A 26,541-nucleotide genomic window follows, 5' to 3' on the forward strand; every position below is an offset into this window, starting at 1 on the left:
CTATGCTATACACAACATAAACACTGCATCTGTCTATACTATACACAACATGAAACACAGCATCCCTCTATACTACACACAACATAAAACACTGCATCACTTTGTACTACACACAACATAAAACACTGTACTATACACAACATAAAACACTGCATATCTCTATACTATACACAACATAAAACACTGCATCCTTCTATACTATACACAACATAAAACACTGTGTCCCTCTATACTATACACAACATAAAACACACACTGCATCCCTCTACACTATACACAACATAAAACACTACATCCCTCTATACTATACACAACATAAAACACTGTACCATACACAACATAAAACATTGCATCCCTCTATACTACACACAACATAAAACACTGCATGCCTTTGTACTACACACAACATAAAACACTGTACTATACACAACATAAAACACTGCATATCTCTATACTATACACAACATAAAACACTGCATCCTTCTGTACTATACACAACATAAAACACTGTGTCCCTCTATACTATACACAACATAAACACTGCATCTCTCTATACTATACTCAACATAAAACACAGCATCCCTTTATACTACATACAACATAAAACACTGCATCCCTTTGTACTACAAACAACATAAAACACTGTACTATACACAACATAAAACACTGCATCCCCCTATACTATACACAACATAAAACACGGAATCCTTCTATACTATACACAACATAAAACACTGCATCCCTCTATACCATACACAACAGAAAACACTGTACTATACACAACATAAAACACTGCATCCCTCTATACTATACACAAAATAAAACACTGCATCTCTCTATACTATACACAACATAAAACACTGCATCCTTCTAGATTATATACAACATAAAACACTGTATCCCTCTATACTATACACAACATAAACACTGCATTCCTCTGTACTATACACAAATTCCTCTATACTATACACAACATAAAACACTGCATCTCTCTATACTATACACAACATAAAACACAGCATCCCTCTATACTACACACAACATACAACACTGCATCCCTTTGTACTACACACAACATAAAACACTGTACTATACACAAGAGAAAACACTGCATCCCCCTATACTATACACAACATAAAACACTGCATCCTTCTGTACTATACACAACATAAAACACTGTGTCCCTCTATGCTATACACAACATGAACACTGCATCTGTCTATACTATACACAACATAAAACACAGCATCCCTCTATACTACACACAACATAAAACACTGCATCCCTTTGTACTACACACAACATAAAACACTGTACTATACACAACATAAAACACTGCATATCTCTATACTATACACACCATAAAACACTGCATCCTTCTATACTATACACAACATAAAACACTGTGTCCCTCTATACTATACACAACATAAACACTGCATCACTCCATACTATATACAACATAAAACACTGTATTAATCACAACATAAAACATTGCATCCCTCTATACTACACACAACATAAAACACTGTACTAAACACAACATAAAACACTGCATCCCTTTGTACTACACACAACATCAAACAATATACTATACTCAACATAAAACACAGCATCCCTCTATACTACATACAACATAAAACACTGCATCCCTTTGTACTACAAACAACATAAAACACTGTACTATACACAACATAAAACACTGCATCCCCCTATACTATACACAACATAAAACACGGAATCCTTCTATACTATACACAACATAAAACACTGCATCCCTCTATACCATACACAACAGAAAACACTGTACTATACACAACATAAAACACTGCATCCCTCTATACTATACACAAAATAAAACACTGCATCTCTCTATACTATACACAACATAAAACACTGCATCCTTCTAGATTATATACAACATAAAACACTGTATCCCTCTATACTATACACAACATAAACACTGCATTCCTCTGTACTATACACAAATTCCTCTATACTATACACAACATAAAACACTGCATCTCTCTATACTATACACAACATAAAACACAGCATCCCTCTATACTACACACAACATACAACACTGCATCCCTTTGTACTACACACAACATAAAACACTGTACTATACACAAGAGAAAACACTGCATCCCCCTATACTATACACAACATAAAACACTGCATCCTTCTGTACTATACACAACATAAAACACTGTGTCCCTCTATGCTATACACAACATGAACACTGCATCTGTCTATACTATACACAACATAAAACACAGCATCCCTCTATACTACACACAACATAAAACACTGCATCCCTTTGTACTACACACAACATAAAACACTGTACTATACACAACATAAAACACTGCATATCTCTATACTATACACACCATAAAACACTGCATCCTTCTATACTATACACAACATAAAACACTGTGTCCCTCTATACTATACACAACATAAACACTGCATCACTCCATACTATATACAACATAAAACACTGTATTAATCACAACATAAAACATTGCATCCCTCTATACTACACACAACATAAAACACTGTACTATACACAACATAAAACACTGCATCCCTTTGTACTACACACAACATCAAACAATATACTATACTCAACATAAAACACTGCATCTTTCGATACTATACACAACATAAAACTTCGGGAAAGCATAGGATAGAAAATATCTGAAAATTAATTACAATTCATGGCCGATTCTATAAGGAAAATGTTTTGCCAGTATTAAAGGATGCATTTCCATGTCTACATTTTGACTAACATTTTCAACTAATTTTTTCTTAAATTATTCGGAATTTGGTTAAAATCAAAATGTCATCCTTATTTGTTTTCCTTTTTTGGACCTGGGAGCACCTCCTAGTACCTCAAGCTCGCAGCCCATATCCCCCCCTTCATTCTAAGCCAAAACGTTTGTTGTAGCCGAGGAAAAGAGTTGGTGCATGAAGCTACTATAAAGAGTAGGACTGGATAGTGCTTCATCCAAGGCAGGTGGTGGACTGATATGAATTGTGCTCTAGCACCTTGAAGCGTTTGTTGTGCTAGATGAAATTACCAAGAAAATACTTCGGACCCAATAACCAGACAGTCTCAAGAGAGATGGTAAAATACAGCATTAATATCAAGAAGCAAAAAAGGGCGAATAAACACTCATCAATTCATTCGACGTATGCAAGATCACACTGTCTTTTCAGTTAGTTCTAGCTTTTATAATACTAGATGCATCATCTATGATGTCATCCTATGTGGCAAACTTCAAAAACTAATCGAGGGGTGGGATTGGATTCGGGGATCATCTCTACATATAGAAAACGTGCGTGTTAGTCCCTCATTGGTGGTCTCTTTTCTGTGAGACACACCCTGAGCTACTTCTAATCACATGGTATAACGTAATCGTCACAGCAGAAAATGTTGCAGCGTACTAATATTTTGCAACATTGTATAAAAAAGTGCATGGCAGGCTATTCTACTTGGTTGGCAACCCAAATCCAACCTTGGACATTCGGCTTGTTAGCAGCACATGCATAGACACGAAACCCAGTTAGTTGAGATACGTCATCTTCCTTTGTTTCCCAATTAGGCCACCCTCTCTCATCGGGAGTCCTCATGCCAGTGTCTTCTGTTTGAAGGTTGACCTTGCCAGTCTGCACAGTCTCGGGACATCCGAGGGAGTGTGTGTACACTGCTATCTTAGCTCCAGGCCTAATGAATAGCCCTTATTTGCAAGCTCTTCATCACGTTATGCAAGACCATGAATTTGTCCATATTAACAGTGCTTTTGACCTTATTTGATTCATCTTTTGTTGGGTGCAGTTCTCCTTTTGGCCTTTAGAGACTACTTGCTCACTCTATCCCATATTGACTTTATGCATGTATCCAATATTTGGCGTCAGTAAATGTTTGTGTTCCTTCTAATCTTTAGAAAATATGTCCATGCACATGGTCTGCTCGTAAACTCCCTTTCTGCTTTTTCTTCATCTCTCAAAATAGCATTCTTGGTTCAAAGACAATGTACTCCCCTATTTGGCAAGCAAGAAAGCTTCTTCATCGACATTTCCATATTAAAACTCTGGGCTCGCATTTTGAGGTATCTGGATTGATTGACACGAGCCGCCGTTCTGATGGTAGTCCCAAACATTGAATATATATCTCTCATAAGCAAGCTTCTATGCATTCTTTCTACCTTGCGTTTCAGCAAATTTATAATTATTGACCAGGGGGTCACTTCTTTCGTCTTTGTATTTGTAAATACTGCATCATGGAGTACATGTTTCTCTTGCTGCTTCATTTACATCGTCATTCTTAAATATTTTCATATTGTTTCAGCATACAGTCATACATCTTTTTCAGACATTCTTTTGCCGTTATAACGTTTAACGTACATCCATGTCGCGCACCATTTTATTCATGGCTGATTTTTGACAACTCGGCAAGGAACATCCTTCTTGATAGGTTTCCTCTGCTGTTTAAATGTGAGAATATCTTCTAAATGGTTGCCTTAGTGCATATCGTTTTTCATACAGTCGACGTGGTATGGACATATCGCAAACACTTTTAGATGGGCTCCCAATTGTAGCTCCTCCTCTGCTGCTCCAATAGGGTGGAGGGCGTTGACTAGGGAGAATGCATCCACTTGCTCCTCCACAGAATTGTCAGCACTGGGAAGTTTTACAGCGCTGGGTGGTGATTTTCGACGCCACCTCGTGAAAATGGCGATGCAAAGTGTGCTTGGACCACCTATTTTTATGGCATCGCCCGGAGCTGCGAAGATCAAATTGGGTCAGTGGCAAAAAGGTTTTATGCACTATCGGAGAGTGGCTTATGGAAATAGCTTTTCCACAGATAGAAAAGTGGCACTTTTGATGGTACATAGGGCAGTGAATTTATGAAAACGCTACCGGATATAGGTGATGCTACAAACGATTTGGATGTTGTTTTGCTGATTCTGGGCGCTCATTTTAACCCAAAGACGAGCACAATCTTGGAGAGGTATAATTTTGGAGTTAGGGAGCAGGAGATTGGTTAGAGCTATGCAAGATTTAACGCTAACGTGCAAGTTTGAAAATGCTTTGGATGAGCACATTACAGATCAATTCATGATTCATTGTATTAATAATAGGATGAGGGAAGAGTTATGGCTTAAAGACAATCCTATTCCGGAAGAAGTGATCAGCATAGCAAAACGTGCTGAACATTCAATGGCCTGTGTGGTGAAATTCACAAAGCTCGAGAGCAAGGAAATGGCGCCAGATGTACTAAAAGTGATGACGGAGGAGAAGGGGAAGAAGAAAAGAAGGGATATGAACAGTGCTAGAAGGGGGCAAGTGCCTTGATGAGTGATCGCCGAGCCCTTAGAGGGTAAAGGGGGAGGAGCGATAGTGTTTTAGGTGTGCTACTAAAAGTCATTTTGCTGCATCTTTGATATGTCCTGGGAGGAAGGTGAACTGCTCCAAGTGAAAGAGATGGGGACAAGGCACACATTTTTGCAAGAAATTTCAAGTGGGGCGTGGCAAGAAAAAGTTGTTCTATCTGTCGGGGGATGGGCACTGCTCATCAGAGGACGATGATGAAGAACATGTTGATATTATATACAGTGAACTTTGTGGGGGGCAGGATGGAGAAGAATGTGAAAGTCTGAAGGCTGATATTTGCATAAATGAAAGTGCAGTGCGAATGACGGCAGACTCAGGGGCAAACATATCTCGTATGTCTAAGAAAGTGTTTGAGGAAGTGTTGGGTGGGAATGCTGAAACTTAGCATACCCGGAAAAATATATGTGACAAAGACAGGGGCAACATTGTTGAAGTGGTGAGAACAAAAGAAGCTTAACATATAGCTTGACCTAAATAAAAATGACCCAGTGTTACATGTGGAGCAGATGGTTTAGTTGTGTGAATGATACCGCAAGATATTTGCCTTGCAATCCACCTTTGAGCATGAGTTCACACAGTCATGGTCTCAGGCTGCCTTTTTTCCCTCTTTTCTCTGAGGATATGGTCCATAACACTACGTTGAGGATCAAGTCCTGCGCCCCCTCAGACCCGCTGCCACTGGGACTGATGAAGGAGGTCTCAGCTGACCTCCTTAGTGAAATCACGGCGGCTTTTAACATCTCTGTCCAGTCGGGGCTTATCCCCTCTGAACTTAAGGCTACCCTGGTCATCCCTATGCTGAAGAAGCCCTCTCTGGATCCCGCTCTGCCTTCCAATTTCTGACCTATCTCTCGTCTCCTGTTTCTGATGAAGCTTCTGGAATCACTGGTCTCCCCTATCCTCTCTTCTTTTCTTGATTCGTCCATCTTCCTTTACCTGGCCCAGTCTGGTTTTCGCCCAGGCAGGGGCACGGAGAGTGTCCTTGTCTCTGTCCAGGACGACATGGCCAGGCTGGTTGACAATGGCAGTGTCAGAGCCCTGATTCTTTTAGATCTGTCAGCGGCCTTTGACACCTTCGACCACGCCACCCTGTTCACCCCACCTGAGCCAGATTGTTGTCTCGGGTCAAGCACTGGCTTGGTTTGTTAGGTCTCAAACTCTTTCTCTCTCTCTCCTTTCACGTCTAAGTCCTGTCACCTTATCTGTGGTGTTCATCAGGGGTATGCTATTTCTCCCATTCTTTTAACATCTATATCTTCCTGTCGGTGCACCTTATCCACTCATTCGGCATCAGGTGCTACTCGTATGCCGACAAAACTCAGCTTCTGATCCGTCTCCATCTAGATCAGGCTGAGGTGTCGGCCTGCCTGCACAAGTGCCTTACGGCCGTGGGGGAGTGGATCGGCCACAACTGGCTGAAATTGAATCGGGATAAAGCAGAGGTTTTGGAGCTGGGTTCCCTTCCTTATCCTTCACTCTGGTTTTCTTCTTTCTGGCTCTGTTCTCTGGGCCCACTTCCGGTGCCTTCTGCTAAAGTGAAAAATCTTGGGATCCTCATGTTGGACAATCGTTCTATGGTCGCTCGGGTATCTGCAGTCTGCATTGAGAAAGATAATCCATCTGATTCCTGTCACTCTATGACCCCCGGTCATAGCCGCCATGATTTTTAGCAAGTTAGATTATTGCAACTCCCTTTACCTTGTCCAGCCTAAGGGACTGGTAGGTACTTTTGCAACGTCTTCAAAATATGGGGGCCCAATTAGCAACAGGGTCCCCTACGGGGCTCTTACTACCCCTGTATTGGGCTCCTTGCATTGGCTTCCAGTAGCCCAGCGCATTCAATTCAAAACACTGTGTATTGTTCACCGTGCTCTTCATGATCAAGGAGTTGAGTATCTGCGCACTAAGTTTGTACGCTTTGTCCGAAACCACCCCTTGCGGTCTGCCGCCTCTGGTTTGCTTTGTGTGCCCACTTTTTGGCTTTCCCGGGCGGGGGGCCGGGCGTTCTCAATTGTGGCAGCTCAGCTGTGGAATGGCCTCCCACAATCGGTGAAACGTCTGTCTAATCATCTGATCTCCCGGAAAGTCTTAAATACGTCTCTGTTTCGATTCAGCTTCTCTTCTTTCTGGGCCTTACGTGCTTTGGTTCTATGGGCTCCTTTCCTCTCTAGCGCTATGATGCCTTTGGGCGACCGCGTGCTGTACAAAATTACATAAGATAACATAACATGTTTGCGAACGGTCTGGGAAAAGACAAAAGGAATGAGGCATCAAATTGTGTTGAGGGAAGGTAGTGTATCGATGGCTGCAAAGTTGCATTCCATGCCACTGGTATTGTGGCACAGGGTAACGGATGAGCTTAACAGGCTGTGTGAGATGGGAATAACTGAACGAGCGGGGAGTGTTCGGTGGGTTTCTCCATTGGTCATGGTGATGAAGCAAAGTGGTGAGTTGTGGCTATGTGTGGATCTGGGAGAACTTAGCAGGTTTGTTGTGGGAGAGAGACATCCTCTACCAAATATGTCAGAAATGTTGTCAATGATTGGAAAGGGAAGGGTTTTCACAAAGTTGAACATGGCATCAGCTTCTCACCAGGTGGAGCTAGAGGGAGAATCATGCAAATGAACAGTGTCAATTTCTCATGAGGGAAGTTTCCAGTTCCAGAGGATGCGGTTAGGCTTTGTTTGTTCATGGGCCGTGTTTCAGAAAGTAATGTACATGTAATTTGATGGTTTTCATGGAGTTCACTCTTTTCAAGATGATATTTTGATTTGTGGAGAGACCATGGAAGATCATGAGAAAATATCGATACAGGTGTTTGACATTTAGTAGAAAAGGGGTATGTTTTTTAAAAAAGAGAAGTGTATTTTCATAAAGGAATTGGTTGAGTATTTGGGACATGAGATTTCTGCAGCAGGTCTGAGGCCCAAGAAAGAGATGGTGAAAATTATCAGCAAGGTGGAAGCCCCGAAAAATAAAGGGGAGTTGCAGTAAGTTTTGGCAATGATTGAATTCTACCAAAAAGGTGTAAAAAAGTTTGCGGATAAAGTGTAAGAGATGACAAAATTGCTAAGAAGAGGTGAAGATTTTGTGTGGAATGATAGCTGTGGGGAGGAATTTCAATCTATAAAAAGAGCAATTGATAGGCCAAGGGTACTGGACTAATTTGATACAAAGAGGAAGTCGGTTATGACAGTTGATGCCAGCAGATTAAAGTAAGGGGGAGTGAGAAAGTTATTGCCCATGCATCAGGGTGCTGCATGGTCTGGAGAAACGGTATTCAGTATTCGAAAATGGCGTATTGGCTTGTCATTGGGCTTGTGAGACATTTTGGAATTGTGTGGGGTGCAGAGTTTGCTTTGCGTATGGATCATAGACTGTTAAAAGCTATTTTTGAGTCGACAGGACTGGGTAAATTGTCTAGGAGGGTGGCTAGTTCAGTTGCGAGGATGAGAAACCATGCTTTTACCATGGAAATCATTCCAGGATGGGAGAATATTTTGGCTGACCATTTGTCTAGGTTCGGTGTGCATGAGGAGATGGCGAGGAATACATAACTGAAATGGAGTTTGTGACCCATGATGGTATAATAGGGAAGGCAGAGTGGGATGTAGTAATGGGAGAATGACGCTGGCACTGAAATGTGTGATTTCAGAGTGTGGGATGAGTTGTGTATAGAAGTTGGATTCTTGTATAGGTGCGGCTATGTGGTTGTTTTTGCATTGCTGAGGGAGAAATTACTGATGATGGCCCATGCGGTGCACAAAGATGTAACAAGGAGTAATGCTGTCTTGAGAGGAGATTGTTGGTGACCCAGGTTTGACCGAGAAGTAGAGAGGAGACTGGGGGAGTGCATTGAAGGTGACAGGGCTGCAAAGGTGTAGTAACACATGGGCAACCTATGGTTAAAGTGGATGTACTGAGGAGTGTCTGAGATGAGCTAGCCATGGATGTGTTGGGACCCGTGGATGTTGATGGAGGTCATGCAAAGTTTATCATGGTTGTGGTGGATTTGCTGTCAAGATGGGTTGAGTTCAAGTTGGTGAGAGAAGCAAATGGTGGAGTGGCAGTGACGATTTGGAGGAGATATTTGCCAGGGAAGATTTGCCAGGAAGCATTTTAGCTGATAATGGAAGGAAGTTTGTGGGGAGTGTCTGGAGATTATTTGAAGAGATGTGGTGTTGTCTACAAAAGGATGGCTGTATATCATATGGATTGTTATGGGGGTTGAGTAAACGGGTGCTTCATGGATGCAATAAGGACGGCTGATGTGGAGGTGAAAGGAAGGTTACCTAGATTCACTTGACGATTTTCCCTGACTCAGCCAGTCAGTAACCCATGAAGTCCTTCCCCATCCTTTCTGCTTGCCACGCTCAAGGCCAATCACAGATAATGGTGATCGAGACTGAAACTCTTCTAAGGACTGCCAACCCAGGAGAGAGTCAGACAGCCCAGAACCAGCTCTCTCTCTCTGCCAGCCCTTCTGCTTCCTTCGCCACGGAGTGAGTGAATGACCGAGCCCTTTCTGCCTCCAGCCTCTTTCTATAACTCATGTGTCATTCAAAGCACCTCCCCTTGACAAATCAGCCCATTAAAATGGCATGTGATTTCCTGTGTGCCTTTGACAGAGATTCCAACTGCAGAGCTGGAAAGAAAATGTTACATTCCTCCGGTGCTTTACCTCCTCGGAAACAATGCAATGTCTTTAGCAGAACGGATCTCACCTTCCACACTTTAAGACACAGCGCAGCTTTAAGCCTGCACATTTAGTTTATTTCATTCCCAGACCACCATGCGTTACCATCAATCTGCACCAATTTTATATCATGGACTGGTTTGCACTGAATGTTAGTATGGGAATCTGTTATATGTTAAATGGGTATGGTGAATTAGTATGTTAGTTTTATTGGCAGTGCAACTCAGCCCACAACTGTGGTATCATGGAGCAAAGTGATTATTTTCTAGCATGTGTTCTGTGCATTTAGAACATTGGCATCAATTTAGATTCAGTCTGAGTCTCATACCCTTGAATCACACATATGAGTCTTGCACCCTTGGCCCTAGTTAAAAATCAGACCTTTGCTAAAATGTGTATGATGAAATGCGGAGCTACCTTGTATTTCCCTACAGTTGGTCCGCACCAAGACTGTTTTAAGGATCTGATTGTGGCTGCTATAGCACCTGTCCTTTGCCTTCTGATGCCATACGAAGAGTGCCTAAGAGTGTTGATGCATACTGCCTCTCACATGATGACGGCGCTGGCAGCATATGTAGATTTGTGATGCATACTGCCTCTCACATGATGACAGCATCAGCAGCATGTGTAGAGCTGTGATGCATACTGCCTCTCACATGATGACAGCACCAGCAGCATGTGTAGAGTTGTGATGCATACTGCCTCTCACATGATGACAGCGCCGGCAGCATGTGTAGAGTTGTGATGCATACTGCCTCTCCCATGATCACAGTGCAGACAGCTAAAGTCACCCTGAGTGGGACGGGTATGCCCAGATGTGGTTCCCGAGTCTGCCGGACCTAGAGTCCCAAGCTACTCCTCACTGGTGAGGCCCAACAAGGCTGAAACATGTCTGGGGATGCTTGTGGTCTTCTGCAGAAGGGATGTGACCTAGCAGTTCGGGCTGGACTGCCCCTTTTGGGGTAGGACAAAGCCTGCTTTGCATATGGTTTTTCCCCTCTGTAATGGCTTGGCAGGCTGGAAAACGATGGTCTGGAGGGTTGCCCACATGGGTGTAATTTTAGGGGGGACTGGGGTGTTTGCTGCCCCCCAACTTTCATGGCACACCATTTTGTCCCAATTCATTTGGCTGGAGCACTTTTCTTTCAGATGTCATGTCCAACATTTTCAGCAGAGTTACTCCACTGATTGCCCAGAGCTATGCACATGGTTATGATTAATTAAAAACCTTCCAGCCATCACTTTTTTGGTTTGCCACAGTGCAGACAGCACCTAGAGAGTTGTGATGCCTACTGCCTCTCACATGACCACAGTGCAGAGAGTAGCTGGAGAGTTGTGATGCATACAGGCTCTCACCTGATCACAGCGCAGACAGCACCTAGAGAGTTGTGATGCCTACTGCCTCTCACATAATCACAGCGCAGACAGCATCTGGAGAGTTGTGATGCCTACTGCCTCTCACCTGATCACAGTGCAGACAGCATCTGGAGAGTTGTGATGCCTACTGCCTCTCACATGACCACAGTGCAGAGAGTAGCTGGAGAGTTGTGATGCCTACTGCCTCTCACATAATCACAGCGCAGACAGCATCTGGAGAGTTGTGATGCCTACTGCCTCTCACATAATCACAGTGCAGAGAGTAGCTGGAGAGTTGTGATGCCTACTGCCTCTCACATAATCACAGCGCAGACAGCATCTGGAGAGTTGTGATGCATACAGGCTCTCACCTGATCACAGCGCAGACAGCACCTAGAGAGTTGTGATGCCTACTGCCTCTCACCTGATCACAGCGCAGACAGCATCTGGAGAGTTGTGATGCCTACTGCCTCTCACATGACCACAGTGCAGAGAGTAGCTGGAGAGTTGTGATGCATACTGCCTCTCACATAATCACAGCGCAGACAGCATCTGGAGAGTTGTGATGCCTACTGCCTCTCACATGACCACAGCGCAGACAGCATCTGGAGAGTTGTGATGCATACTGCCTCTCACATAATCACAGCGCAGACAGCATCTGGAGAGTTGTGATGCCTACTGCCTCTCACATAATCACAGCGCAGACAGCATCTGGAGAGCTGTGATGCATACTGCCTCTCACATAATCACAGCGCAGACAGCATCTGGAGAGTTGTGATGCCTACTGCCTCTCACATAATCACAGCGCAGACAGCATCTGGAGAGTTGTGATGCCTACTGCCTCTCACATAATCACAGCGCAGACAGCATCTGGAGAGTTGTGATGCCTACTGCCTCTCACATAATCACAGCGCAGACAGTATCTGGAGAGTTGTGATGCCTACTGCCTCTCACATAATCACAGCGCAGACAGCAGTTGAAGAGTTGTGATGCCTACTGCCTCTCACATGACCACAGCGCAGACAGCAGCTGGAGAGTTGTGATACATACTTCCTCTCACATGACCACAGCGCAGAGAGTAGCTGGAGAGTTGTGATGCATACCGACTCTCACATGACCACAGCGCAGAGAGTAGCTGGAGAGTTGTGATGCATACCGCCTCTCACATGACCACAGTGCAGAGAGTAGCTGGAGAGTTGTGATGCATACCGACTCTCACATGACCACAGTGCAGAGAGTAGCTGGAGAGTTGTGATGCATACTGCCTCTCACATGACCACAGTGCAGAGAGTAGCTGGAGAGTTGTGATGCATACCGACTCTCACATGACCACAGTGCAGAGAGTAGCTGGAGAGTTGTGATGCATACCGCCTCTCACATGACCACAGTGCAGAGAGTAGCTGGAGAGTTGTGATGCCTACTGCCTCTCACCTGATCACAGCGCAGACAGCATCTGGAGAGTTGTGATGCCTACTGCCTCTCACATGACCACAGTGCAGAGAGTAGCTGGAGAGTTGTGATGCCTACTGCCTCTCACATAATGACAGCGCAGACAGCATCTGGAGAGTTGTGATACATACAGGCTCTCACCTGATCACAAAGCAGACAGCAGCTGGAGAGTTGTGATGCATACTGCCTCTCACATGACCACCGCGCAGACGGCAGTTGAAGAGTTGTGATGCATACTGCCTCTCACATGACCACAGCGCAGACAGCAGTTGAAGAGTTGTGATGCCTACTGCCTCTCACATGACCACAGCGCAGACAGCAGTTGAAGAGTTGTGATGCATACTGCCTCTCACATAATCACAGTGCAGAGAGTAGCTGGAGAGTTGTGATGCCTACTGCCTCTCACCTGATCACAGCGCAGACAGCATCTGGAGAGTTGTGATGCCTACTGCCTCTCACATGACCACAGTGCAGAGAGTAGCTGGAGAGTTGTGATGCCTACTGCCTCTCACATGACCACAGTGCAGAGAGTAGCTGGAGAGTTGTGATGCCTACTGCCTCTCACATGACCACAGTGCAGAGAGTAGCTGGAGAGTTGTGATGCCTACTGCCTCTCACATAATCACAGCGCAGACAGCATCTGGAGAGTTGTGATACATACAGGCTCTCACATGACCACAGTGCAGAGAGTAGCTGGAGAGTTGCGATGACTACTGCCTCTCACATAATCACAGCACAGACAGCATCTGGAGAGTTGTGATGCCTACTGCCTCTCACATAATCACAGCACAGACAGCATCTGGAGAGTTGTGATGCATACTGCCTCTCACATGACCACAGTGCAGAGAGTAGCTGGAGAGTTGCGATGCCTACTGCCTCTCACATAATCACAGCACAGACAGCATCTGGAGAGTTGTGATGCCTACTGCCTCTCACATAATCACAGCGCAGACAGCATCTGGAGAGTTGTGATGCCTACTGCCTCTCACATAATCACAGCGCAGACAGCATCTGGAGAGTTGTGATGCCTACTGCCTCTCACATAATCACAGCGCAGACAGCATCTGGAGAGTTGTGATACATACAGGCTCTCACCTGATCACAAAGCAGACAGCAGTTGAAGAGTTGTGATGCCTACTGCCTCTCACATGACCACAGCGCAGACAGCAGTTGAAGAGTTGTGATGCATACTGCCTCTCACATGACCACAGCGCAGACAGCAGTTGAAGAGTTGTGATGCCTACTGCCTCTCACATGACCACAGCGCAGACAGCAGTTGAAGAGTTGTGATGCCTACTGCCTCTCACCTGATCACAGTGCAGACAGCAGCTGGTGAGTTTTGATGTATACTGCCTCTCACCTGATCACAGTGCAGACAGCAGCTGGAGAGTTGCGATGCATACTGCCTCTCACATGATCGCAGTGTAGACAGCAGCTGGAGAGTTGTAATGCATACCGACTCTCACATGATCACAGTGCAGACAGCACCTGGAAGTTGTGATGCATACCGACTCTCACATGATCACAGTGCAGACAGCACCTGGAAGTTGTGATGCATACCGACTCTCACATGATCACAGTGCAGACAGCAGCTGGACAGCTGTGATGCTTACCAGCTCTCACATAATGACCGCGCCATCAGCATGTGTAGAGTCGTGATGCATACTGCCTCTCACCTGATCACAGTGCAGACAGCAGCTGGAGAGTTGCGATAGAGTTGCGATGCATACTGCCTCTCACCTGATCACAGTGCAGACAGCAGCTGGAGAGTTGCGATGCATACTGCCTCTCACCTGATCACAGTGCAGACAGCAGCTGGACAGCTGTGATGCTTACCAGCTCTCACATAATGACAGCGCCATCAGCATGTGTAGAGTTGCGATGCATACTGCCTCTCACCTGATCACAGTGCAGACAGCAGCTGGAGAGTTGCGATGCATACTGCCTCTCACCTGATCACAGTGCAGACAGCAGCTGGAGAGTTGCGATGCATACTGCCTCTCACCTGATCACAGTGCAGACAGCAGCTGGAGAGTTGCGGTGCATACTGCCTCTCACCTGATCACAGTGCAGACAGCAGCTGGACAGCTGTGATGCATACCAGCTCTCACATGATCACCTGAGGGTGATTTATGGAAAGTGCTTTGCAACAGCCTGGGAAAAATTAAAAGAAAATAAATCAATAAAAACAATCTTTTTCTTTTATTGAAACACGGAAGCTAACTGCAACGCACTCTCGCTGAGAGGCCTTAAAACGCCCTGATCATGATAAGGAAGTGATTTAATCCAAACTGATTTTCTGTGCATTCTTATCTCTCTGCCGTGCAGTTACACATTCCCTGATTTTTGATCTAGCATTTTGATTTAAATACTATTGCAAGGCTGACTTTTGCAGGGATCAAGTGACACGTTTGATGCATTTTGTAGCAGCCATTGTCATATTGCACAAGCCTCCACTGCTGGCCCTCATGTAGCCGGACTGGGGATTTGCATCTTTTGATGAGCAATTATAATAGGTGTTTTTTTCCTATTTTCCTCTGATAGCAGTTTAATATTTCTGCAGATCCCAATTGAAAATGTGTCTGCTTAGTACAAAGGCCAGGGTCCTTAATGGCCGCAGAACTGTGCTGTGATGATATCGTTTTTACTGTCTCCAATGTCTGTGCTTGGCATAAAGAAGCGGATGTCGATCCGGGCGGCAGCAAAACCCTGACGCCAAGATTAATAATGTCCCCTAATCCCTAGGCCGGATGGCAGCACTGGCTGAAGGCTAACATCCCCTAATCCCTAGGCCGGGTGGCAGCACTGGCTGAAGGCTTTGCCGTCTCACTTCATGATTCTAAATGTACGTATGAAAACTGGTGTGTAAGGATGATTTTATAGCCAAAGACAATTACCTAAGTCTAGCATTGTGCAAAAGATTTCAACATGAAATTCTCAAACACCTTGGTGAATTATAAAAGCTTGAAGTGTAAAATTGATAGTACAAATAGCAATCACAAAGCATTGTGAAAGGTACATGCAGGCAGCATTGTTACTCCTATGCACCGTCTCTGCTTCCCGTAGGAGCTTCGGCAAAGAGTCAGATATCCCCAACAGCCACAGAGGTTTCATTGTTATTATTAATCATAATGTTTTATTATTATTTATGACATGGATGTGCAACCTTTGGCTCTCCAGATATTTTGGATCACGACTCCCATGACCCCCTCACCATTGGCTATGGTGGTTTATGGGTATTGTAGTCTAAAACATCTGCCGGGCCAATGGTTGCAAACCGCGGAGGTATTTGTGAAGCAGGGTCATGGTGAGGACACCATGGTGACAAGAATACACTTACCGAGCTGTTTGGGTTAAGGTCGGGAGCTGGGGGTTCCCACACCATGTACATCAGCCCCAGAGCAAACATTTTGTGTGGAGGGGGTGTGGTTGAAGAGGCCTGCAGCTTCCACACTATTCATAGCCTTAGCTTACAACCACGGAAATGGATTTGGAGTGGGAGCCAAGTGGCTGTCGTTTGGAGATGCAAGCCTTGTGTTATGAAAAGATGATCGTCACCGACAAAGGGTCCCCGCGGTCGCTAGTGGCTGCGTGACAATTGATGCAGAAAAGGTGAAGAAAAAAACTCAAAAGCAGTCAAAAAACAGCAAGAAAATCCACCAATTTCGAAGAGCAAGACACGAGGACTCCCAACACTAGAAACATGCGGTAAAAGTCTGAAGATGGCCACCAAGGGGGGAGCTTAGGAGGACGAGTGTCATTGGCTGGGGGCAGCATGACACAAAGGACAATGATTGGCTATAGAGAAGACAATCCGTTTTCAGTCTAAAGCAAAACTGCTTTTAGTCTAAGACGAAACCATAACTGTGTGTCGCAAGCATAAGTTTAGAAATGCACCCCATATGCAGAAATGAGATTGAGAAAGGGACGGACGTATAAAGTAAAAAAACAAAGGAGACAGAGCAGAATCATGAGGAACACCACATGAAAGGGTAGTGGGAACTGATAGACAGGAACAAAGAGATACTGTTTGTGTAAGAAATGAAGAGAACCAGGCAAGAGCAGACCCAGAGTCACTGGCCTGTTTCAGGCAGCACAAGAGAATGTCATGATCAATTACTTCAAAAGCCACGAAGAAGTCAAGACGGATCAACACTCTGGCCTCCCCGCAGGACTGAAGCATAGCAAAATCTTCGAGGAATGAGATCATGACAGATTCCGGAGCCATAAGTGGCCTGAAACTAGACTGGAAAGAGTGTGTGGAAAATAGTGAGGAGTTACAACGGCTTCCATAGCTTCATGAGAACCGGCAAAGGAGATATAGGACTATCGCTAGCTCCCAAGGTTGGGTCCAAGTGTGGCTCCTTCAGGAGCAGGGTAACCATAGTGGGCTTCAAAGGGGCAGGAATCACACCCGAGGAAAAGGAATCGTGGAGAGCCGCTATAAACAAAGGCATCACTTTCTGTGGAAGAGACTGGATAACATGGAGAGGAACAGGGTCAGACGGAGAAGCCGATTTATGCTGATATAGGGCGTTCGACACTGCCTCATCGGTGTTCGGTTCAAATTGGAAAGGCTCCGCTGAAATAGCCGAGCTAGCAGATGGTGCCAATTGCATAGAATGGGGAATGTTGGAATTGCCTTTAGAAATAGACTGTGTCGGAATCGTGCCTGTCTTCGCAGTAGAATATGAGATGAAGGAGTCACATTGGGCTTGAGAGCAAGTGGGGTTGATTTCTGCTAAAGTATATGTGCATATGTAATGGTCTGTAGAATAGTTATGCGTTTTCCAGTGTTACTGGCTAGAATTGTTCAATTTTTTATTTGAACCCTCCTCCCCCCAGAGATAAGAATTTTTGTTTGCTTTGAACATTCCTGGAATAGCAGTTGCAGGTGTGGAGTTTTTTGTGCGGCAGCGTGACGGGAATGGCGGTGTCGTTTGAAATAAATCAGTTGTGTAATCTACCTGCATGTGATTGTGTGCATTAGGAAGAACTGTGCACACAGTGGTAGAAAATATGGATGTCGTGCAAACAAACAGCGTCCAATATTTAACCCAGCACTTGCCACCTGCTGGCTGCACTGCCACTGTTTGTTGCCTTTATTATTTATTTATTGTTATTTATCTGTTTCTCCTCTGCTTCTCACTTTCCACTTCTCCCCCCTTCCATGCACTTCTCCCCTCCCCCTCTCCCATGCACTTGTGCGTTCTCAATGTCACTGGGCCTAGTAAGATCGCTGTTTTGTTCTCCCCTTTTCCCCTCCCTTGCCTTGTCGCGCTCTGAAACACTTGTGTACGAGCGCGATAGAAATAAAATATCAATATCAATTTAAAGGAGAAAGTCTTTTCTATGTCAGTTTACATTGATCGCTCAACATGGGAAAGATTCTTTAGAACCCTGCTCTGGCAATCTCACCATGCATAGCCCCCTAAAGCATTCCCAGAACTGGGGCCATTATTCCCCCATGGACAGCCTTTCTCCCAATGTCTTCCCTCACCTCCCTATCCTGCTTCCTTGACTCTGACTTTAATTTCCTAGGCTGTTCCAGCCGGCCCACTACAAGCGTGTTGTTGTGTGTGTGTTTGCGTGGTGGCAGAGGCCCCCATTTACCGTCATATGGCCAGGCTTACTGCCCCCGCACCCACCTGCTCCTCCCTCTACATAATGAAATCATTACAAAGTATTGGCACTGAATATTCCTGAGTACTGCCTTCACATCACCACATATTGTAGAACCCATCCAAACACAGCGGGGCTCGTGTATTCTAAATGTCCTAGTTGTGCGGGCCTAGAGAGTGAGGCCAAACCTACTCAAAGGGGATTGAAGTTATGGATGGTGGGTTCCTTGACGAGACATCCTTTGGGATTTCATAGAAGCTCTGAAAGGCTCCGTCGTATGCATGACCCACTGCCATAGTAGACTACCACTCAGACATAAGTGTTGGCTTTTTATAAACTCAAAGGCAAGAACAGTGTTTGTTGTAGCAGCCCTCTGCTCCTCAATGGCAGTTTCCTCTCTTCACCGCCTCGAACGTCACCAAAGAATGAGGGAGACGTTCTGTACTTGTGTTCAGAAGCAGCCGTTTGGTGGAATGTTGACATATTGTGCCTGAATGATACAGGCTGCATTTCATTGTGGCCGGAACATGACAAAGCACCCTGTGATTGATCACACTCTTTTGTCTGGCACTCAGGTGTGGATGGGCGGTCACTTAGCCATCGTGGCCTTGTCTGCTGCTTGCAGGCCCTTGGTTCAAGCACGTCAGTAATGTCATTCAATGTAAGGCCGCAGAATGCATGCGTTCAGATAAAGGGAAGATGCTATATGTGTGGAGGGAAAGCTTTGCAAGTGGAGGAGGTTGACCCAATGAGAAGTATCAGTCATTAGACCCATCCTTCTCGTGAAGTGGCACAAGGATTGACCAAGAACGAGGATCTTTAATGCAAGAGGAGAGGAGGAAAAAGTAAGACAGCCTGGGTCCTTGATCTAAGGTTATATTTATAGTTATATGCTGGGATCTCCTCTAGAGGTTTTTCTGGTAAGGGCTACCTTCTGTGGGCCCTTAAACAGTGTTATACTCGATGTAATGCCAGGGTCGTTAATGCGAGGAACCGAGGAACCCAGATTTGCCCAGGAGCAAAGCTAAATGTCTCTTTAAGTGTTATGCAAATTTCATTCAGGCTTGTCTTGCATGATTGAAAAACCACACACAACAAAAAAGCGTTTGCTAGGAGAACAGATGTTCGTATTACCTGGCTGCTTAAGTATAAAATGCATGCACCTTTTAAATCTGAGAACAGGCATTTTGCAGCACCACAAGCAGCGATCGCTGTTTTCTTGTGGATAAGTGTCTCGTTTTGGAGGCGTAAGGCCAGGGTTCGAGTCCCAGCCGCCTCCTGTTGATATTTATTTTAATTATTATTTATTAAGCACACGGGAGGGGGGGTTGGGGTGTCGTCCGCCCTCTCAAAGAAGTGGACGGACGCCGTCCACCCGCGTGGTCCCTCAGCTTCAGCCCTCGCTGGTCACGTGTACTCGAAGCGGTCGCCGATGCAAAATGGGGAAAATGGAGGGGAAGGCAGTGGATGCGGGCACAGCGAATGCTTATACAAGGAACAGCGGCCAAGGTTGAAATCATCACAGCGGTGTAGAGCGGGGGAAGTGCAGAGGCACAGAAGCACTGCTAACAAGTGCCTTGCAAGGCACGAACGATCACTTCCGCAGCTCTTAGATAGGTGTGAGGGAATGCGTCAGCATCCCCCCGGCCGCGCAGAGACCTGACCCATACCAGCCGCACAATTCTCTATTACCGCAGCTGTATGGCAGGTATGTAGGGGCCTGTTTGATGTTCAGGAAGAAGGTTTTTGCCTCCTTACCTCCATGCTTATGCTTCACAGAGTGCCTGAGTTGAAGGGTACACATTATAAGTATTAAATGACGTCATAAAACAGTTCCACGTGAGATTTGAAACAATTCCCATTACATGCTTTAGACATAAACTGAAGTCTCTGCTCGGCTACCACAAATATGGTTTTGCCGCTTTTCGATAGGTCCTTATTTAAGAGCAACGGCACACGGGTGTAAGGATGAAATCCCAGCTATCCCCTTGTGATCTGAAACACTTGTGTACGAGCGCGATATAAATAAAATATCATTATCAATATCAATATCTGTTTTGTATCTGCATGCGCCAATTTCGGAAGAAGCTGGTCCAGCGCTTAAACTCAGTGGTGCAGGCCACACTGTCTGTAACCTACAGGACTATCTCTCTTTGATGGACTGAGTGGCCTCATTCTCTTTCCATTTCTACCCCGTGCTCCCTCTCAGAATTTGTATACGTGGCCACACTATCTATTTCTATGAATTTAATTTCTTTTGACAAAGATATCCTGAAATCGATTCTTAGAAAGTGGTGCCAGGAGACAGCCCCCTGGCCCATCTGTTTTCCCCGTCCCGTACCTATTGTAGAAACCCTAGTCCCTGCTTCACGGGAGTTTGTAAATGAGCATTGCCATAACAGCTTGGACTTGCTTGTCTCCAACACTTTCTGCCTTTTGTATTTAAGCGGCTTCCAGAAAGTCCTCATCTTTGCGGCCTATTGTTTTTACCTATCACACATTTCATCAGCTCAGATTTGGATTTCGTCATCTGTTCGCCAAGAAGGCACTATGCCACCAAAACATGCCCAAATGCAGATAAACCCCTTCAAGAACATGAGATATGAACACAATGTCCCTTTGGGATCAACTGTGTAGAATACGGCATCGTAGCTCGCATGTAACCATAGAGACACAAAACATCTCAGACAGCCAGAGTGTCACCAAAGATGTGCAGGCATTACAGTTAAGTATTTAGCACACCAGTTAGTTCAAGGTAAAATGTCTTTATGTGTGCTAATCCACTGAGAATCACCTAAACTCTTAAGAATCCATGAATAATATGGCGTATCACTTAAAATGGGGATGGGCTATGCACAAGCTCTTCATCTTGGAATTGATAAAGACTTCTCTTTGATATCCATGGAATTGTCCATGTGTAGTCTTTTTTGTTAATATCTTGTATTTATTTTATTTGCATACATGTAGCCATGTAAAAGGCTTAATACACAATTACATCCTTGACATCTCCATATCATCACGATGCTTGTATAAAATCAAAAGTAATAGAAGAATACAAATTCTACTAACAGTCCAATATACATAAAATTCCTCTTATAAAAATCATAAAACTAAACCTTATAAATATTAAATTACAATCATTACCATTCATAAAATCGGTCCAAAGACAATCAATTCTTTTATACCTAAATGCCCAGATATATTTCCTCATATATTGATGACGTATAACTTCCAGGCTATTGCAATACATCAACAAATGCTTGATGGTCTCCAGCGTACCCTTTCCATATAACCGACAGCATCTTGACGACCTACACAAACTCCTTCGGGCACCAATGATTTAGAGAGTTTCCACTGTATTGAATTTGATTCAGGTCATGCCTATAACACTATAGCTATGTGTAGTATTTTTGGGAGACAGATCCCATCAATTGTATCTTGCTTTGTTCCCTCAGGAAGTTGAACTGTGCCGCGTCAGCAGTCAAGAGAAGCTGGGGTTGACCGTCTGCTACAGGACTGACGACGAAGAGGATACAGGGATCTACGTCAGTGAGGTACGCCATGTAAAGCAACTCAGTTACCAGAGAACATATACAGCGCTGTGCTGCGTAGGCAGGTTTCGGCATTGGCTCGATGCCTGCACGCGTCACTTTCGATTAGTGCTGCTGACAACGATGTTGCCTAAATAATATGCTTTTTGACAGCTGGTATGATATGATGTGATGAGTCGTTTATAACGTGCCTGTACACATGTGGTGTGCTTCATGTGTGTGTGGTAGGTGTAAGATCACAGGTCTGAGAATAAGTCAAACATTTTCTGGAATGGTAAATAACGAGATGAAATCTGGTAAATAACGAGCTGAAATCTGATAAATAACGAGATGAAATCTGGTAAATAACAAGATGAAATCTGGTAAATAACGAGATGAAATCTGGTAAATAACGAGATGAAATCTGGTAAATAACAAGATGAAATCTGGTAAATAACAAGATGAAATCTGGTAAATAACGAGATGAAATCTGGTAAATAACGAGCTGAAATCTGGTGAGCATATTGAGGTGATCCAAAGCTGCTTTGTAGGCGATGGCTACACACTAGCTCGAACTAAAGGATAGAACGTTGTCTTCTATGCAATACTGTAGGGAAGCTAGAACTGGATTACCTGCTCTTTGCAGCATTTAAAAACTTGGAATAGTGCTAACTCACTGGCAAACCTACTGCAAATCTCGTTAAGATAAAGGCGCCCTTGTAGTCACTGTCTCAGAAAGTTGCATCAATGATGGATCTTTGGTGAAAGGTATCAGGTAACAATGAGTACTGAAATGGGGGAGAATTGTAAGCCCTCTGTGCGGCTCTGGCCTCTCCACAATGAAGTGTCCAGCTCTTCTGCATCCTGCACTTCGGATGTGTGTGTGCTGTTGGGGTTACAAGAACAACAGCAACTTAAGTAATGCTTAAGAGTTCAGAAAATGGGCTAGTAGTTTAGCAGTCAATACGTATGTCAGGAGTAGCACACACTATTGGCTGGCTGTCCCTGGACGAATAGGTTCCTATTGGAAGTCAGGGACCATTGTGAGGTCCTGGGGCATTAATGGGAGTTATTACAAACCTCTGTAACTGACAATGCTATGAGCACCCCGAAAGGGAAACGATTTCCGCCCTCAATCAACATGTGCTCTGCATATTACCCAGTCCCAGGTAGCCCTGCATTTGATCCTTGCCCCGATTTCCACTCCTCTTGCCACACTGGTGCCCCCTACCATCACCCCCCACCCCCCATGAAATCACCCACTGTCACTCGTTCATTATAGCCACTTAAGTCCGAACTGCTGCAGTCACCTAGGTGTGACATTGCCTCCCTCAATTCCATCTAAATGTCCTTCCAACGATGTACTGCATGTATTCCATTTCTCTTGCTCTCTTTGTCTCCTCTTTCACTGGTCTCCCCACTGGTCTCACTCTCCACCACTTCTCACTTGATGTTCCTCCTCTCCTTCATCTCACTCTTCTGACTCTCCTCTTGATGTTCCTCCTCTCCTTCATCTCGCTCTTCTCGACTCTCCTCTTGATGCTCCTCCTCTCCTTCATCTCGCTCTTCTTGACTCTCCTCTTGATGCTCCTCCTCTCCTTCGTCTCGCTCTTCACGACTCTCCACTTGATGTTTCTCTTCTCCTTCGTCTCACTCTTCTCGACTCTCCTCTTGATGCTCCTCCTCTCCTTTGTCTCACTCTTCCCGACTCTCCACTTGATGTTCCTGCTCTCCTTCATCTCGCTCTTCTCGACTCTCCTCTTGAGGCTCCTCCTCTCCTTTGTCTCACTCTTCTCGACTCTCCTCTTGATGTTCCTCCTCTCCTTCGTCTCGCTCTTCTCGACTCTCCTCTTGATGCTCCTCCTCTCCTTTGTCTCACTCTTCTCGACTCTCCTCTTCATGTTCCTCCTCTCCTTCATCTCACTCTTCTCGAATCTCCTCTTGATGCTCCTCCTCTCCTTTGTCTCACTCTTCTCGACTCTCCTCTTGATGTCCCTCCTCTCCTTCATCTCACTCTTCTTGCCTCTCCACTTGATGTTCCCCCTCTCCTTTGTCGCACTCTTCTCGACTCTCCTCTTGATGTTCCTCCTCTCTGTCAGGAATCACGGGTGGAAGCTGTGGCATTACTGGAGGCTCTAGGCATCTTTCTTCGCTCCCGCTCTAGTCCTCATCCAAGATGGCGGACGCTAGTATAAGAGCAGACTCCGCCTCCGGCTCGATGCGTTGTATCTGTTTGTTTGTCTACAGTGCTCCTCTGCGTGCTCTGAAGTTTTTCCGCCTGTTGCCTTAAGTATTTTTGTACCTTTGATTCCATCTTGCTAGTTTGCTATTCGTTCTGCTTCCTAGTCTGTCCACTTGCTATCCCTGTCTTATTAATTTGTTAACTGTTTTCCTAGCTATTCTTTCCCTCGGCGTTCTACCGCCTTTCCCGGATTTCCGAATCCACCTCTCTTAATTCGTCTTCTCTCCGCAGCTTCCATGTTTCCATCTGTTTCTAGGGTAGCGTTCTGAATCGCTTCTCTGGTTCAACGCGCCCCCTTCCTCTTTTTTCCCGCACTCGTGGTTTTAGCAACTTGCCCTCCTACCTTAGTCTGGATCTCTCGAGCCTATCTTTTTCTCTGAGTCTTAATTCCTGTCTGTGGTGTTCGTTTCTTCTTGTTAGTCCTAGGACTGTTTCTCTTCTTACCTTCTTTGTCAGCAACCCTTTTCCGCTTGAACCCTTCGGTTCATTTGTGTCATCTGGAACAGCTATTACTCTAGCCTTTTTGGAACTGTCGCTACCTATTCGTACTCCAGCACTTCCTCTACTCATACTTCATTGGCAATGGCTACCCCTGCATAGTAACTTACCTGTTATTGCTGCCTCTCCTGGGAGACAAGGACTTCCGTTTTCAACTCTGTGAGGCTGGACGTCAGGGTTTTTTCTGCCTTTCGGCTTTTTACCTGAATTTTGGGTTGACTCCCCGGGGTCCCCCGAGGGGAGGGTCCCATCCCTGCCAAGGTGGCCTCTGGGGGAGCCAGACCCTATCTACATGATCGGAAGGATCGAAAGCCAAAGGAGAAGCCATTGCTTGACAAGAGAAAATCCTGCATGAAGTCTTCTTCTGTTTCCAAGAACAAGTCTTCAGAAGAATCAGGTGAGGAGGAGATTTGGGAAGTAGGGTTACGGTCTGACACTCTCCTTCCTCTCACTCTTCTCGACTCTCCACTTGATGTTCGTCTTCTCCTTCTTCTCACTCTCCTCGACTTTCCTCTTGATGCTCTTCTCCTTCTTCTCACTCTCCTCGACTTCCCTCTTGATGCTCTTCTCCTTCTTCTCACTCTCCTCGACTTTCCTCTTGATGCTCTTCTCCTTTGCTTTCTTCATCGTCATTTTTCCTCTCATGATTTTACTTTAGCCGTCCAACTCTTTTCCCTTTCCACCCTCCTCCTTTCTCCAACTGGCTCCTCTCCACCCCTTCTCCTGTTCCTCTCACCCTCCTCCTATCACCATCTCCTTTCTCGCTCCATCTGCTTTCTCCTCCAGCCTCGTATGGACATACTACTGCTCCAAACACCTCACCTCCCTAAATCACCATTCCACTTTCGTAGGGCTCTGCCCCCACACTTCAGACATGAATTGCTGTACATGCGATTTTCTGGTTGGGAAATCTTGGGCCCGGGCCGGGCATGCACTAGCCACCTGGGAGGCTGTAGCAGAGCGCTCCATGACCATTGACCGGTCTCCCTGCTCACAAGTTCCATCTGGTAGCTTTCAACTGATGGCTTGAAGGTTATCTAGCTTCACCGGCCTACACAGGCTAGGGCATCTCACTCTTGTACTTTGATCTGATGTAGTTCTGTTAACCAGGGATTCCAGTACACGGGTCTTGATGTGGTGAGCAACCACCTCTCATTCTAGCCCTGGTGGTGTTGGCCAGGGGATCATCCCCACTCTGCCCTTGTGCACAGCATCACAGTGCAAGTGGGGGAACCACCTTCACCCAAAGGCGTAGGCAATGGACTTCATCATAGCACCAACAGAAAAGGCGGGATGGCACATAATCATGGAGGGGGAAGCAAGTGAAGGAGAACCGATGTCAGCAGAACCAACAGTTTTCCTTCATAGATATCTGACATAGAATAAAATCATAAACTGTTTTATTTTTTTATTCAGTGGGCTGTCATGCCCACGTGTTATGTTCCCCACACGTCCATCCATTTAGTTTTTATTTATTTAATTGTTTTTTTATAACGCACCTAATACCATACCTGACTTTGGTTTCTAAGCGCGGATCCAGGATTCGAACCTCTGTTGCTCTGCATAGTCTTGCTTCCAAGACCAATGCGTTGCCCCTGTGCTATCCTCCATTCTGCTGTTTGCCCGCTGCCCCTTAGCTCAACCAGTGATGCACTCTCTTAACCCCTTCCCCTTTGTCACCAGCCAGCACATACGAGTAACATAGAAGCCTAATCACCAGCCTGAACTTGCGGCCCCGCCAC

General features: G+C 45.2%; 1 protein-coding gene across 1 annotated transcript in view; it reads left to right on the forward strand.

Moving 5' to 3' along the window:
• Positions 1–26,541, forward strand: part of PDZRN4 (PDZ domain containing ring finger 4) — a 494,262-nt gene that overhangs the window by 373,404 nt on the left and 94,317 nt on the right. Inside the window, exon 4 of the mRNA XM_069627988.1 lies at positions 21,985–22,083. Coding sequence (XP_069484089.1) covers positions 21,985–22,083 — 99 coding nt within the window. The remainder of the gene's footprint in view (positions 1–21,984; positions 22,084–26,541) is intronic.

Source organism: Ambystoma mexicanum, chromosome 12 (genome assembly GCF_040938575.1).
Source record: "Ambystoma mexicanum isolate Mex_15411 chromosome 12, UKY_AmexF1_1, whole genome shotgun sequence".
Taxonomy (NCBI): Eukaryota; Metazoa; Chordata; class Amphibia; order Caudata; family Ambystomatidae; genus Ambystoma; species Ambystoma mexicanum.